At 41.0% G+C, this 17,506-nt stretch overlaps 1 protein-coding gene across 1 annotated transcript; it reads right to left on the bottom strand.

Moving 5' to 3' along the window:
- Positions 1-644: 644 nt before the first annotated feature.
- On the bottom strand, positions 645-5,656 carry LOC105927257 (beta-1,4-galactosyltransferase 1). The gene is made up of 2 exons (XM_021317189.2): positions 4,455-5,656; positions 645-2,153 (listed from the first exon to the last, which is right to left on the bottom strand). Exons 1-2 carry the CDS (start codon positions 4,836-4,838, stop codon positions 1,485-1,487), a joined length of 1,053 nt encoding a protein of 350 aa, XP_021172864.2. The 5' UTR covers positions 4,839-5,656; the 3' UTR covers positions 645-1,484.
- Positions 5,657-17,506: the final 11,850 nt, after the last annotated feature.

The following is a 17,506-nucleotide window of genomic DNA, read 5'->3' as shown; positions in this document are numbered from 1 at the left end:
TTAGACTTAAAGATGTTTTTTTATTTTTTTAAACGTGACAAATTTGAACTAAACCCAGCTCTGCCTGATGGCCTCAAACATCAGTTTATCTGAAAGCAAACAAAAGCAATTAACTTTAGAAGACATTAAGAGTATGGCCTTGGTGGGCAACATGTTTGAATTTTTCTGTCTGCACCTAAAGCAAATATATGAATGTAAGCAATTTTTGGGAACGTCACTGATTTAGAAAATATGGTTTGCACAACCAAAACAGGTCAGACGATAATTAAACATGACATGGGGAGAACTGACAGCATACATAAGTGCAGATATAACGAAAGATTGGCTGAAAAAATGACATCATTTGTACAAAACTGGTTGCAGAAGTGAGTTTTTTACTTTTTTTTGGAGTAACATGAAAACGATCTGAAGCCGTCATGTGGATGGATCATGCAGCTTACTGGTTTGGCTGGACTCACTGTAAATCTTTTTGCCTTCCAATCATTCTTGGCAGCCGTTTTGCCGGCACTGCCTGTTCTGGCTCTTAAAAATCCCATCTGGCCATTCCTGTGCACCGTTCCGCTTCACACACTGTTTGCAAGTGTCTTCATTGCCAAATTGCCCAGAAACCTATGCTTTGTTCTCTACATCCTACATTTCCCCCCCCCCCCACACAGCTATACAGGATACAAGTAAATACCGCTGAAGCTCGTGGTGACCTTGCTGCCGGTAAGGGAACTATTATCTGTACAGAACCCCGCTTGAAGAGTCGCAAACTAATCCTTCAAGATTACTGCAGTCACTTCTGTCACTGGAGACCTAAACACAATTTTTCTTGCAGCCATGCTGCCTTCAGCAGGTAATATAACTTTCAAATTCAAGTCACCTGGTCATAAGAGATACCTGTAACTGATGCCAGGGGAATTTCCAATGATTCATCCGACCTGTTATGGGGAATAGTTTTAACTTACATAGAATCCTCAATCATTAAACTACAACATAGGACAACAAAAAGGTAAAATAAAGCTGCTATTAAATAGTAATTTGTATTTGTAATATAAATTAAAGCACATAGTTACAAATAAGGGCTTATTTCTACTTGGTCTCATTTCACTACAGGCATCTCATAGACAACTAAGTTTAATCATTGCACAAACTGAGGAACTTGACAGACAAATACAAAATGTAAAATATCTTGGCTTATTTTTTACTTGTCACTCCAAACTCTTTCTATAAATAATAATAGAAAAATAGCTCAATCTGAAGTCTATTAAGATTTTTTTTTTTTTTACTATAGTAGTCACAAAGTTAACATTCACTTTATGGCCAACCTGGACCTGTTCATGCATACGTAGATGGTTCTCACACATACCCCTTCTCAAAAATTGGCCAGCCAATCAAGGCTGTTTAAATGCCATCAAACACACCAGCTTTGCCATCAATAAAGATCTCCCAATGAACCAGAAACTACAGTCACTCGTGTGATCCGTGTCTTACACCCTCCTTCAACTCTCCGGAGCTTCAATATCCACGGTAATAAAAGTAAACAATACATCCTTTACGACCTCCACGACTTTGTAACTAAGGCTATTTAGTCCATCCTTGTCCATGGTCTGCTGAGTTTTTTTAAGTTTGTCTGGATTCTTAGGATTCGGCTCGTTGTGTTTGTCTCTTTGATGCCTGACCATCTTATACTTCCCAGTCACGCCATCTGGTCGAGAAACGGACATGCCGTGGAAGACGATCCGCCTGTAAATGTCGTCGTCCTCGCCGCCCCAGCCCCAGTAAGTGTTTGGGCAGCCATTTATTTTCAGGAACTGCTGCTTCGACATCGAGGAGACCCCGCCGAAGTAGGTCTTGTAGGGTAGATGGAAGTTGAACTTGTCCATGGCCACGGCCAAATGCCTGGGACTGTCAAAGCACCTGTAGAGGTTCCGGTCATCGAGGGGCACCAGGTCAACGTCGGAGAAGACGAAGCAGTCATAGTCGTACTGCTTCTGCGCTTCTATGTATCCCACATTCATCAGTTTAGCTCGGTTGAAAACTCCCTCCCCATCCTGGTTGATGACGTACACCCCGTAGTCCAGCTGCTGTCGGATCAGGATTGGATGCATGTAATGAAGCCAGTGCGTCAGGTGCTCATGTCGATTTCGGAATGGGATGATGATGGCCACCTTAAAAACAAAAACAAAAAATCATAAATGTAATGACTCATTTTCAGTATATTTTGGAAATACATACCCTCATGGTTGTTACAACAAAATGGGGATTTCAGAGATACCTTTGAACGGGTCTCCACTGATAAATAAAGATTTTTAGTTACACAAAACGTTTTTCTTCCTGATCACTGAAATTTTAACTTGTTACAAATGGGAGCTTCACTTCAAAAGTTTAAAAAAATTGCACACTTGCAATGTTGTTGTATGAGTCCTTTTGTAACAACACACTTATAGTTTTGTCGCATCCCCAGCTTAGCCCTTTAGGTCTGACGCTGTGTTGATGATATACTACCAGGATTCTATCTCTGTTGTTCAGTTTTTCGACCCGAAATGTATGCCATAGTGCCATAGAAATCCATTTCTCAACAATGTTGAGAACGGAGGAATCCCATGGATGAGAGCCAAAACAAAAAGTGGTCCAGTCATTTTCTACTTAAGGAAACAGAAGTTTTGCTTTTTCTCCGTAGGTAGTCAATTTCTCCACTTTTGTGGAATGAGGCACAAAAACAACAACAACAAAAAACATTCAATTATTTTACTTCTGTAATTGAGCTTGTGCATTTCAAGTTTTTCGTATGATCTCCATGTTTCCCTTTTACTTCCCTTATACGATGCCTTGTCAAGCTATTCATACCCCTGATACATTTTCACATTTTGTCACGTTACAACTGCAATCTTTAATGGGATTTACCAACACATAGAAGCAGAAAGAGAATTGGAGATAAAAAAAACAAACATTTCAAAGTTGTACAGTTTTAATACAGATTCCCACTGGCTTTAGGTTTGACTGGGATTTTTTAACACTTCGATATGCTTTGATCAGAACCTTCCCATTTCAGCTATGGCTGTGTGTTTAGCATCAGTTTTCATGCTGAAAGGTGAACCCAAGCCCCAGTTTCAAGCCTTTTGTGCCTTTTTCCTCCATAATATTCCTGCATTTGATCCCTCCATCTGCCCGTAAACTTTGCCCATCTTGTCTGTCCCTAATGAAGAAAAGCATCCCCTCAGCACGGTGCTGCCAGTAGCGTGTTTCACTGTGGGTGGTCTCTTCTGACCCGAGCCATTACCTTTACATGTCTGCTGTGCCCCCCTACGTGGCTTGCGGCTAACTGCACATTGAACTTTTGATCACTTCCTTTCCTCATTAGGTTTCTTTTTGCCAGTCTTAAGTCTAATTCCAGATTTGTAAAATGAATGACAAATAGCTGACCTGTTGACAAACTGTCCCACCTTAGCATTTTTTCTCTTCAGCCCTTCCAGAGTTACCACACTGCAAAAACGGATCTAAAAATAAGTAAAATGTTCTTAAAATTAATGTTTTTGTCCTAGATTTGAGCAGGTAAATAAGATTATCTGCCATTGGAACGAGTATTTTGACCCCTAAAATAAGATAATTAGATCTACTGCACTTGAAATAAGATGATGGAGATGAGTTGTTCCTATTTTAAGAGCAAAAATCTTATTCGATTGGCTGATCATCTGTTTTACCTGCTCAAATCAAGGAAAAATAAACAAATTTTAAGAACATTTTACTTATTTTTAGTTCCGTTTTTGCAGTGCATGGGCCTCTGGGATGTTTCGCTGAGGACTTTTCTCCCAACATTATGCAACGTTTTGTAAGTTAACCTTGCTTTAATTGTCTTCAACTTCCTCCTTGACCTGTTCCTTGACTTTTGTGATGCAATGGTTTCTATTTCTGGGTATAACAGCCAGGACTGCTGAATACATCTAAAGGCCACAGTTTTTAGGTTTTCATTTATTTAAAAAGGAGAGCTACGTCTTATTTTCCCTCCAGCCCCACAATCACGTGTACTTAGTGTCGGTCTATCAGACGAAATCCCAGTAAAAACATTAAAGTGTGTGGATGTAACGTCAAGAAATTTGAAGAGGTTTCAGGGGCATGAGTACTTTTACAAGCCTGTATACTAGGAAGAGACAGAAACTCAAAACACCAAACAAGCAGGTAAAACCTGTGTATGTTTACAGGGAAACAGGATAACCCAAAGAACTCCCAGAGGACACGACATAGAGAAATTGGATCAGACTTTAACTAACACGTCTCATCAGTAAAACGCTCCCGGTTGTACTTAGGCAAAGCACTCTGATAAACAGGTTTTCTCAAAGTGCTTCACCTACATATGGAAATACAAGCATTCTTACAGTATAAGGTAACTCAGTATTTTCAAAATGAAATAGCTTAGAACAAGACATTTTTAGCCGTTTGCTTTTTTTTCAAGCGTTCAGAGTTTTTCTTACCTTGTGTTGGGAGATACAGTCATGCGGCTTGTACCGTCCTCCCACCAGAAGAGGAGAGCCAACCTGCTCTTTGACCTCCTCTAACGTTCGCTGAGAATTAAACTCCACGTGGAGAGGACCCACAAGATTTGGTGGAGTCTCAGGACATGGCTCCAAAATCTTACTGCGTGGAGTGGTTGGCATCGCTTCCTTTGTATGACTTAGTTCGGTCACCTGTGACTCCTGCGGTGACTTCCAGAAGAACGATCTGTTTCTATTTTCCACCGCGCGAGGAGCAGTGACCACGCTGTAATGAGTGTTCTTGCCATAGAATAAAACTACAGCGTAAAACAGAAGGCTGAGGAAGGCGAAAAGTGACAAAAAGGCCAAGAGTTTTTTCAGCATTGTTAAACTCCTCGACGTTCAGCGGTTGCATGCAAAACTGACGTTTCACAGCTCTCCTTCCTGTATCTCTGTACGCAAGTCAAACCCTTACCTAAATATACGAGTAACCAGATCTGTTTCTTTTTTTTTTTCCTGTCATCAACTTCCTTGTTTAACCCGGCAGATCAGGTTTGACTTCATGCCTGCGTGCATTAACAATAGAGTTTTAAAGATAAACTCATTGTACAATTTTTTTTTTCTAAGGTAAAATCTAATTAGCGGTTCAGTTTGATGATGATCATCATGAATATTACTGGACATAAAACTATTAGAGCAAATTGCATTCACTTCCCTAAAGTGAAGTTTGCCTCAAAATGTCGTCAGATGCAAAAAAAAAAAAAATAATCACATGAGAACAATTACTTGATTACTAAAAAAAAAAAAAAAAAAAAAAACCTACACTGGGAATAAAAGTGAAAAAATACTAACTCAAAGCGACAGCAATAATAATGCAGCGGCAAACCTTTAAAAAAACCGTTATGTTGTCCGAGTTCGCCCTCTGCTGGTATGTATTTGATGGTGCTGAGTCCTCAGCAGGCCAACTCAAGCGCCTTCAAACAGTCCTCATAGAAAAAAGCTGTCAGACCTCTTCAGCTTGAGCCTCAGATGATTTCATTTCTGTTCTCCTATCTGAGGAACGTAGTGATCCATGTTACCCAGTCCGTCTAGTTGTCGGTCCTGTCACACAAAAAAATGCACGTCCCTTGAACCACCACAGCTTAGACACAAGATTGTCCCCCGCTGAATGGAACGGGACTGGGAGTGTTTCCTCTTACGGCAAGTTTCGAAACTGGAATGTCACTGATAAGTGACCAACTTCCCTTTTACAGGAGGGCTGGCCAATCACTGTTTCAGCAAGGGGAGTGCCATCAAACACACTGTTAGACTGGGACCATACAAGAGCTGACAACAGGCTGTTATCAAAACAAAGAAACGAACAATGAAAACAATGACTTTTGCAGGGATGTCAGCTTGAAGGGAAATGTTTGAAGCCACAAGGTTTCAAGCATTTTCGAGCATACCTCAGTGTCAACATGACTGAGGAGGAAAAATTCTTGTGTACAAACTGAACAATGCAGGTACTCCTCTCAGTTATTAATTCCCATGAATAAGGTCAGCAAAATATTAAATAGGATATATATATATATATATATATATATATATATATATATATATATATATATATATATATATATATATATAATATTTAAGATACAAGTTCTTATTTAATGGTTGTAATGGTTGATCCAAGAAGTTGTATTTTTTTTGTCAGATTCTGAGGTGTAGCATTTATGAACTTTAAGAAATTTTAAGAGTTTAGTGCAGAGAAAAAAGAAAAACTCTTTACCATTGTGTGAAAAAGCAGGGATCGATACAGTTACTGTCAGGGGTTACAGTGCAAGTAATAGTCATAGGCTACAGTAATATAGTGTAGTATAAACCACATTGACAGCACTGCTGTTATAAAGTTTGACGTCTAGAAAGCTTTATGGTCCTGCTGTGTACGAGTACAGGTTATTTCCTTTTGTTGCGTGCGCAGTATGAGCAGGAGTTCTTGCAAGTGTTATCTTAGTCACTGAAAATCAAAGGAGGATGCAAATGCGCGTATGTGGCTGAAAGCACATTTAAGACCAGTTGCTTAGCCTTACTGAAATGTCCATGGATTAATGAACAAATGCAGAAAGACACATGAGCAAACGTGCAACCAGACATGCTGAGATTTCTTTATTTCTTAAAATAAAGATAGATACATATATTTATATGTGTGTTAGTGTGTACATATGTGTGTGTGTGTGTGTGTGTACTTGTACTTGCAGCTGAGTGAGAACTCATTTGTTGTATTTTACCAGTAAAGTGAGGACATTTATGGAAAGTGAGGACATTTTCTTTGTTTAGGACTAAGGTATGAATTAGGTGTAGGTTATGGATATGTATGTACTGGTAATGGTTAAGTTTATACCAAAACAGTTTGAAAAAATAAAACAACTTAACTTCTATTCTGAAGCTGAAGACTGAAGAATAGAAGTCCAGTTCTTTTTTGTTTTTGTTTTACCTTTTTTGGATTGATCATGACTGGGATGACTAAGAATCTTCCCCAACAGGTTAAGTTTATAGTTAGGGTCAGTGTTAGGCAATGGTGTTGGGAAACAATGGAAGCGAATGGAGGTCAATGCAAGGTCCTCGGTCAGTATGTAAACACACAAACACATTTGTCCATCATGTAAATGTATGTAAATGTTCCACGGATAAAGATTTGGTTGCCATTCAGTGACAAGCAGGTAAATGAAAAAATAAACAAATTGGTTGCCTTTTTGTCCTCATTATGTTTCAGCAGCTTACAGGTTCCATGCAGGTCTAGTGTGTGTTGGAATGGAAACAGTGAGAAAAAACATTCTTTGGACATTTGTAGAAACTCAAGAAATTCCTGCTCATTCTATCACAATCAGTGGTAGAATGAGTACACTGTGTACAGTGTTTGCAATTGTACGCAATTCTAATCTGTACACAGACGTCAAACACAGCAACAAGCAGATCAACTGTCTCTATAGCTATGGTCAGGGATAACAAACTAAAGTCTAACGCTGTGCTTATGATATCTTGTGCAATCTCCAAAAGGGTGAAATATTGAATCACAAGATGGATTGGGTGGCCTAATTCACCTTATATTGTCATGCAAGATAATTGTCAATGTTATTGTTCTTGAATCAATAACAAAACGATAAAGCACCGTCAAGGCCTTTGTTAAGGAGACCCAGGCGCCGGTTGTCCTGGACCGGTTCTGGTCTGGCTGGATGTTTTCAGGTTTTCCAATGCGTAAAAGATAAAATCTGAAAATAAAAGACATTGAAAGCAGAAAAAGGCGGCGTCTTGCAGCCCAGACATTCTTTTACCCCATAACTCCACACTCCGCTCCTGTTCGTATCAGTTCTGTTCCAGACCGCCTCCACGGGTCCGTGAAACACAAAGCCTACTACATTCATGATTACTCCGTCTAGCTCCACCCCAAAGAGTCTCGGAGCCTGAGGAGAGCATGTACGTTCATCGGCATTACGATCAGAATGCATATCTATTTTGAAACGTTTCAAATTAAATATTGAAAGGACAAATCTGTTCCCTTCTTTGGTGAAAAAATAGTGTTTTGCATCCTATATTTAAATAAAATATGTTTTTAATTTGTTTTTTACAAACACTTTAACGCACACTGCCACCTATGCATTTGGCATGTCTAAAACAATGCTCAGTATCATATTTTTGCGGGTTTTGTGTGGATGAAAAGTTTTCTGAAAACAACCCCATGTGTCCAATATTATTTCCACTGAAATTCCAATTTGGAAAAATCCTGTAGTTTAGTAATCTTTCATTTTGTCAGAACATATTCAAATTAGTGTACCATTAGAGTTGTCGGTCCAACACCCTCTGCGTAGAAGAAGAGCACACAGTGACATGCTCCTGGTACCCATTGTTCCTATGGGGCTCACCACCGGCTCCTATCAGTGGGCACGGTACTTTTTGCCTCTAGGACTAAATATGTCATGCACATTCATTATATATTTTATTACTGACTACTGGACGGAAGCATGTGTACTACATGTGTAATCTGACATGCATGTTGACGATATAAAGAGCACAGTAATGGGCATGCACCAATGGCCTGCATAAGTCAGTGTGTGCAGCACGGTGCCATCAGAGTGGAGGCATAGCTCCTCTTTGCCTCACTTTGCCCTTTTCCCATGTAATTGAACAAGGCAATGCACAAATTCAGTGCATTTAACAATCAAAATGTTGGAATCATACTGAAAACTAATTTATAGAACAGTGAAGGAGGCAAATTGATTACATCTCATCAGTGTTAGTATTTTACTTCTCATGATGATGGGTGAGGCACTGCCTCACCTGCCTCCTTTGACTGACGGTCATTGGTTGGAGGGTGGTTGGCCAGGTGAGTGATGATGCTTTTGCAGCTGGACCAATGTGGGAGCAAACAGAGGGGAGGTAAGGAGACTTTGCAGAGGTATTGCAGAGGAAAGACCCCAGGGAAGCTCCAGGGCGTGAGGAGGCCATGAACTGAAAACCTGAAAACGTTCTGTGGAGTGGAACTATGCTGTTTTTATGGAAAATGGACACAGAGGAGGTAAGCAATGGACCATGAGAGTAAAGAGTAACAAAGTAAGGAGTATGATTACACTGCTATACACATCCATCTGGAATTGCTGCCATTGGGAAGGAATTCCACATAAAATGGAAGAGCCAATCAGGATCGCCGGGCGGGATTTTCATAGATGTGGCGTACCAGAGAAGCCACTGTTTGGATTCAGACAACAATGGTGGCTCGCAGCAGGGAAGCAAGTGATCACATTGATACTGCTATTTCATCAGTGTTGTCCCGTCCCTGTGCATAATGTAGCCTTTTATTTGCAGATTTTCCATGCACAGACGACATCGGCCATTTACCGATATCGATATGCGCTATATCCAAGATGGCGGCTGTTCTGTTTTGGTTTTCCCTATGTTGCTCTCGGTGTCACGGGTTGGTTTCAATGTGAGTGTTTAAGTAGCATGTCAGTAAGATGATAGAGAAGTGGTTTATCCAATCATATGGAAGGATTTTTGATAAGGACCCTCCTTTTGAAATACATCTCCAATGGAGCAATCCCAGATGGATGTGTGGAGCTCTGTGGAACGAAATCCATGTAGTGAGAGTCAGGTGGAAACCTAACTCCTAGTCCAGAAAAAAATGAGGGCCAAAAAAATGGTCCTCACTTTACCAGTAAAATGAGCCAAAATGTTTCCGCTGAGCTGCAAGTACACACACACACACACACACAACCCTGGGGATATAGCACACACATTATCCATAAAATTATAGTTTGACCATTATTAGTACTACATATATTATTGTTTTTTTAAATGGCTTTTAATTGGAAAATGTCAAGCCCTCTACATAAACAATGGCAGATTTAATTTGCATTCCTTTCATATTTGTGATCTGACAAGATTATACTATTAAGGGATCCCTTATATATATATAGACATTTATTGAGTATCTGTGTTGATGAAGGACACTTGGTCCCTTTTGGTTGCACATAAAGCATGCACCGGGAGGACTAAGCTTCCAAACCAAGTACATTTCGTTTTAAGAGAAGTGGGACTGCAAATGATTTAATCTTCCACTACAATTAGGCCACAAGAAATTGTTGTGTGTGCAGAAACATTTGTTACCACTAGATGGTAGTAGTGTATCACTAGTAAATGAACATCCAGACAACATTGTAGGCTATTGTGAGGGGCATTGCTACTTGTTTATTTCATATACTGCACATCTGTCAGAAGAAAAACCCATTTAAAAAACAAGTGTTACATTTTTGGGTCTTTAAGAAGTTTGTACTGTAAATGACATAAAATAGGCCTATGAAGACAGATGAAGTTAAACCCAAACTCAACCCGTAAAACTCTATGGATAGTTTTGTACAGCATCACATTTAAAGCCTGGTTCTGCTGCTTCTATATCGTGACTCTAATAAAAGGAACATTGCTAACAGTGTTTAGTCTTTTTCGTCACTTGTAAGGAGGCTATGGCGGACCAAAGAAGAGGTTTACAGCAGTGGGAGCTGGGCTCCGTATTACCACACCAGGAACAATCTCAACAAGAAGATCATGGAAGTCAGGAGAAGAGACAGTGAGTGAGAAGTTAAAATGTAGTGTATACCCTAACAATCCTCCATCAAGCCTGGAAAAACATTACAATCTAGTGGAGCCCTTCCACTCACATTGTCATGACCCCTCCGGCTGATTAACATCCTCTACAGCTTATCCTGTAGTTTTGAAAACCAGCCATTCACACCTCACTCCCACATGAAAGGACTACTTGAATCCCCCACCAACAATCCCCTCGCCTCCCCCTCTGACCACCTACCTTGCACGAAAGTAGGAGAAAAATGTAAATATGGTCTTTCAGCATCAGAAGTCGAGAAAAGCCCCAGGACCTTATGGTATTCCCTCCTTCAGCCCATCCTCACTCAGCTCTTGAGTCTCTGTAGCTGTGTGACATTTGCTCCTGCTTCAAACGCCCCTCCATCATCATCCCGGTCCCCAAGAAACACACAAGCACGGGGTTAAATGACCACAGACCTGTCGTCCTGACGACTGTGGCCATGAAGTCCTTTGAGAGACTGGTGTTGAAACATCTGAAGGACAGCACAAGCCCCCAGCCGAAACACCCAAAGTTTACTTACCAGGCAAGTAGGTCAGCAGATGAAGCACTCAATTTGGGACTACACTTCATCCTGCATCACTTTGACCACTCAGGGATGTAGTCCAGCATCCTGTTTGTGGACTTTGGCACGGCCTGCAACACCATCTACCCAGTCATACTCCATCGGAAGCTCACCCAGGTCATAGTACCAGCCTTCAGCAACAGGTGAGGTTGTGGAGTATCTTCTCCTGCTCCAGAAACATCAGCACTGGCATCCCCCAGAGCTGTGTTCCCTCCCCACTCCTTTTCTTCCTGTACACAAATCACTGCACCCCATTGGATGGTGGACTGTGACAGTCCAAATACAGATGGAATGTGGTTCCACTGGTGCGGTCATAACTACCTGGGGCTTAACCCGTTCAACAATGTTGAGATGATGGTGGACTTCTGGAGAACCTTCCCCACGGTGCCTCTACTTACCATCCTCAACAATGCTGTCTGCTGTGGATCATGTCAGTTTCCTAGGAAACAACCTTTTTCGGGCCCTGAGACACTCTTCGGAGGAAGGGCCAGCAGAGATTGTACTTCCTGTAGCAACCTTCCACAAAGTACAGCCTTCCACAGGAGCTGAGCTGGTGGTCATCTTCTACATTGCCACTATTTGGTATGTCTTGTGTGGGTCCATCGCAATTGTGGTTTGGCTCATCCACAAAACAGGACAGGTCCAGACTGTAACTAACAGTTGGGTCTGCGAGATGATCATCGAAGTGACCTTCCTTCCCTCCATCCAGTACTTTTACAGGTTTAGGGTCAGGAAAAAGTCTGCCAACATCTCTGCAGACCCCAGACAAAAAACTGTTTAGACTTTTACCCTCAGATCGGCACTACAGAGCCCTATTTGCACACCCCAGCCCCCAGAGAGACAGTTTCTTCCCCCAGGCGGTCAATCTTATAAACACAACGGACATGTTACAGCCCTATTAGGCAGCTACGTTGCTATGAAACAAAAATGTGTATTGCAATTTCATCTCCCTTCTTTTCTTTTCTTTACATAACAAAATAAGCATGTTTTTATATTGTATAAGCTGGTCAGTGCTGTAACTTAAAATTCCTTGACTGTGCACACAATCATGGGCAAATAAAAACAATTCCGGTACTAGGCCTGGGTTTCATGATAACCTTGAGGAAAACATTCAGCTGCTCATTGGGCACAATATTATACAATTTTCATGTTCTTTAACACAAGCTGAGTATCTGATATTAGCTGGTTAGTCAGGCTAAATGCTCATGAAACCATCCTTTGCTGTGCTTGTGCGTTCACAAACACCGGAGAATCCGTCTTGTCCCGCTCCCGCCTCAATCGTTCGGGACTGAACCAAAAGTGGTTTGAGCCAATCACGTTGCAGTGTTATGGTTTAAGGTGGGACACATACAGTAGATGTGACTAAAACGAGAGCTACCGACCCCACAGCTGAACCAAAAAAACAACATGGCGGCAGGAGGACGCACACGTAGCTGCTGCTATCACATCTCTTTTGTCAGAATCAAGTTCCTTGACTAGCTTCCTATCTTGTTGACGTTTCTCATGACGTCTGCTGCTTACAACATTTTCATTTGCTAACCTGACTGGCTGAATCAATGGCAGGTGGGCACTAGGTATCAGGTTACTGACCTTCTACTATTTCCTACGGCTCCAAAGCATTTCTAAGGTTACTTATCTAGTTTTGCATCTGGCGCCACCTTTTATCTTGCCTTACTGTTTGTTTCTCCCACCTTTCACTCAGGTCAAGCTGGAGGTATAGACACTTGTTATGAGCCAGTAACAGCATCCAAATCTGTAGCCACTGGATGCAGCTGTTCCTCTCTAGTCTTCGGGATCAGGGACATTCCTCCTGTTGCACCCTCCTCTAGACTGTCCACCGTTACATACATCTTTTGAGCTTTAGCTTATGCTTTGGGACCCATGTTGTTAATGCTTCATATAGTTCACCCCCAATTCCAAAGCAAGTCATCCTACTCCTGACGCCAAATGCAGAGCTTTTTTGTTGTTGTAAGCTGCGGTCAAGAAAAGGGCCACATGAAAAAGGCAACAGCAGAATGCAGCGATTTTTCAGAACTCTACATGTTTTTCATTTTATTTCTCCAGTAACATTTTTAATAGCTCTCCCCATTTGTTTCACCTGAATAATGGATTCACAAATACAATTTGCCACTAAAGTTTTTTTTTTTTTTTTAACATACTCAGCGTACATCTGACTGCCAACTTCTATAGATTAGATTGTATACAAAACAAACTGAGTCAAATCAAACAAAAGCTTGAGTCCAGTTCTATCCTTATCTTTAGCTCAATGGCCTGCCCCAATTAACTATTAGGGAATTCCTTCTTTGGGCGGTTTCCTGTTCCTGTTCAGTGGTCTTCAAAATAAAAGCACAACAAAACAAAAACAAACTTTCTGTCAGCCAGTGTAATTGTGTTCTTTACCTTGGGGAGGGAGGTGCTTTTCAGCACCCAGAGAGAGAGAGAGAGAGAGAGAGAGAGAAAAAAAGCTTAAACTTTAAACGATAACAACAATTTTATGAAAAATCTTTTGCAGTTTTGAAATTGCAGCGGTCTTAGGCCTTGGCATACCCTGTACTGGTAATCGGCCACCTGTTTCTGAATTGTGTTTCGGAAAGAGGCAAAGAAGGCTGAGGGGATTTTGTTCATCCACAGGATAGTGTAACAAATGCGTTTGTAACGCAATACAGCTATTACTATGATTTGACTCAAATGGAACCTACTGTCTTTATGTCAGATAATGGCAACCAAATCTGTATCAGGACAAGGTTATTACACAGAACATGTGCAAGGTACAGAACTGACTTTTAAAGGTAACAGGTTTTCTAAAATGTTCTTCCTTATATATGTCTATTAGAATTTATTTGTAATTATAATTCTAAAAGAATATTCTGTGTGGAAACAGTGAAACAGAATATGTACCTATGTAGCTCCCATTTGAAATTATTTCGATTGCACACGCACCGTTTCTGCTGTGAGTGTGTACCCACACAGAGACAGAGACACAAACACATTCACATTTATTTCCACACATCTACTACAACAGCCCTAGCTCCAGCCTGGAGAACTCAGCGGTTTAGTGAAACGTGATGCCTAGACCCTGCAAGTGTATGTGTTTGTGTGCATATATGATCATGTGTGCGAGTGTGCGGTTTTGAGTGGTCTCAGCTGTGTAGAACGCAGCGCAATGACAACCAATCAGAGTTAATTCAAAATCTCAGTGGTTCTGACGGCTCCATGGTCTACCCGGGGGAACAAAGTGCTTTGTGTGTGTGTGTGTGTGTGTGTGTGTGTGTGTGTGTGTGCGTGCGTGCGTGCGTGTGTGAGGGAGAATGCCAGTGTGTATGTGCACACACCTCTTCAACCTTCATCTTACACTCCACCTGCTTCTCATTGCCCAAATGGCCTGACAAAATCTGTTTTTTGATATGTATTCACTACTCAGCACTTGCATTCCACCGCCTTTATTCCACAGATGCAAAATGATGGAAATTTGTGGAGGTTAGATCTTAGACTTATACTGTAACAGGCTGTCTTTGGATTTCTTTAGAAAACGCCTTGGCAGTTACTATAATTCCTTTTTTTTTTTTCTTTTTTTTTGCTCGGTTTTACGAACCCCATAGTTTAGATTCCTTGTGGAAATTACCCCTGAAGCGATCAGCTAACTCATATTTGGTTTAAATCAATGCTCCAAGCTTTGTGAAAGCTCACTTTTGAGTGAATCAAAGAGAAAATACCCTTCCTACACCTGATTTTCTCTTGCATCGATCGATTGGATTCCAGTCACTTTAGACAGTGAAAATGTTCTCCTGAGGCCGCCCGATGATAGTAGCCAAGAGGTTCAGTTTTTGTTTAATCAATTTTACACGCATTTTAAAACTAGAAATGCCACGTCATCAAAATCTACACATATACCAATACATATGGCTTGTTTAACAGATTAACAAAGTTTTGTCACCGTCTTTCAAAAATCTGCAGCAAGTCTAGTAAATGCATGAATTAAAAGCAAGAACAAAGCTCTTATTAGTGACTTAAAAATTCCCCCACAGAACTCTGACAACAGCAGCCACCTGAAATACAAGGTAAGGCATACATATGACAAACAGGGGTATGACTGTAGTGAAAGCAATAAATCAGTGGTGCTGTAGATCAGCTGCTAGGCTTTCAAGACCAACGTAAGACAGAGGAGAAACAGCAGAACATCAGGATACCACAGGAAACGGAGTTCATCCATAAGTACTAACAAAATAAAATGCTGTCAGTATCCCAAAATCTGCAGCTGCATTTGATGAAGCAACTCTCGCTTTCAGACAGTCTCTTACAAAAGTGTTTTTGTCCCTTGATATTTCTTTCAACCTTTTGTCCTGTTGCAGCCATAAACAGGAATGTATTTTACTGGGAATTTACGTGTCAGTGTTTTAAAAATAAAAATCACGAAAGTGTGCTGCGCTAACGTGCTGTAGAACCCCCCTTTTTGGTGGAATTAGAGCAGCATATCTTAATCAAGAGCGACTTTTTATTCTGTTCAATGGACTTTCAGGACGTACAGGAGAAGGAAATCATTATTTCTCCCTCGCGAAAGCGGAATAATAAATGTAGCAATGTTAAACAGCTGGTATGACAGCATGATGGTAGGTAAGCAGTGTTGCAGGGTGTAACAGACCACTAGGCACTCTGTATAATACTATAAAAAACATTTAAAAATGTCTGAACTATTCCACTGTTGCTCTTGCTGTAGATTTCAGGTCATTGTCATGACATAAGGTAAAACTCTACCACAGTCTCAAGACATTTGCGACCTCTAACAGCTTTATTCTCAGGATTGTCCTTTACTTAGCTCCATTCGTCTTCCCACAAACTAGGACCATCTTCCCTGTCCCTGCTGAAGAAAAGCATCCCGCTGCAAACGATTGCTACCGATATGAAGGTGTTTTCAGGGCGAGCAGAAGTTTTAAGTTTTAGTCTCCTGGTATACATAGCGTCTTGTTTAAAGATCAGAGCATGCCATTTTGGCCCAAGTTGACCATAACACTATTCCCCACATATTTTCGGTGTCCTCTAATTGGTTTCTAGCAAACTGCAATCAGAACCTCCTGTGGATCCTTTCTTTTTATGCATAACTGATAGTTGCTCTATCAACAGATTCTCCCACATGAGCTGTGGATTTCTGCACCTCCTCCTGATTCACCATGGGCCTCTCAGCGGTTTTTCTTGGTTTACAGTTTCCTTGCCAGGCTTGCCAGCTTAGGTAGACGTCTATGTCTATGTAGGTATGCAGTTGTGCTCCCCGCAACTTCCTCCTCGTCCTATCTGCTGTGCTCCTTGGTCTTCATAATACTCTTCGTTCACTAATGTTCTTTAATAAACCTCTGACGGATTCATAGAAAACTCAATTTATTCTAACTTGAATCAATAAATAGTCTTATTTATTGATAATTTCCAAAGGCAATGTGGTGTTGGTGTAATTGTTAGGGTTGTTGCCCTGCAGCAAGAAAGTCCTGGGTTCAAATCCTGACCTGAGGTCTTTCTGCATGGGGCATATTCTCTCCTTACATGTGTACATTCTTACTGGGTTACTCCTAAATGTAGGGTTAGGGTAAAGCTTGGGTTATTTGGTTTCTCTAAAATGCCCTTAAATGTCCTTATGTGTGTATTGTTGTTTGTCCCTAATGGCTCTGTGTTGAGTCTGTGATGGACTAGCAATCAGTGATGAATGGGTGTGTTGGCACTTCATAAGAGCTCAATAAATTACGTCACCAACTAGGGTTGTAACATGACAAAATATGGAAAACCTCAAAAATATGAACAGTTTCCCAAGGCACTGTAACAATACCCAATAATCACATAAGAAGTTGACAAAACAAAAGCATTTAGTGTCTTAGTGAGACTGGGTGAACACTATCAATCCTAAATTTTTGCATTGCTGGCTATGCTTTCTGATTGAAGCTTGCCCCTTAGACTGAGAACAGACTTATAAAGGGATTTAAAAGTAATGCAAATACATGCCAATTCTAATCTATCTACACCTTCAGTTTTCTGTTCTTGCTGCACCAAGAGCTCCAGGTTAGCTGTCTGGCACAAAGTAGGACCACTTTGCCCGAGTTTTTTCAACGCCAGTTCAAGAATTTGATGTCGCAGTTTAGTTCTCAGCAGTGTGCCACTCTTTCCTTCAACCGACACGCGTTTGCAGCGTTTAAGTGTTGGTGGGGACTTCAGTGCCTCAAAAGTTGGAGAAACTCAGCCCAACTGTGAGTCATGAGGGCTGTGGGCGAGAAGCCGGGAAAGGAGGAATGACAAGTTCCATCCTCCGCTCCTGTTATCATTCATGACTCTCGTTTTCTACATGACGCGAAGTCAGTGTTCTCCCAATGGACCCGG

This window comes from Fundulus heteroclitus, chromosome 21 (genome assembly GCF_011125445.2).
Source record: "Fundulus heteroclitus isolate FHET01 chromosome 21, MU-UCD_Fhet_4.1, whole genome shotgun sequence".
Lineage (NCBI taxonomy): Eukaryota > Metazoa > Chordata > Actinopteri > Cyprinodontiformes > Fundulidae > Fundulus > Fundulus heteroclitus.
This window is presented reverse-complemented; position numbering and strand designations above follow the sequence as displayed.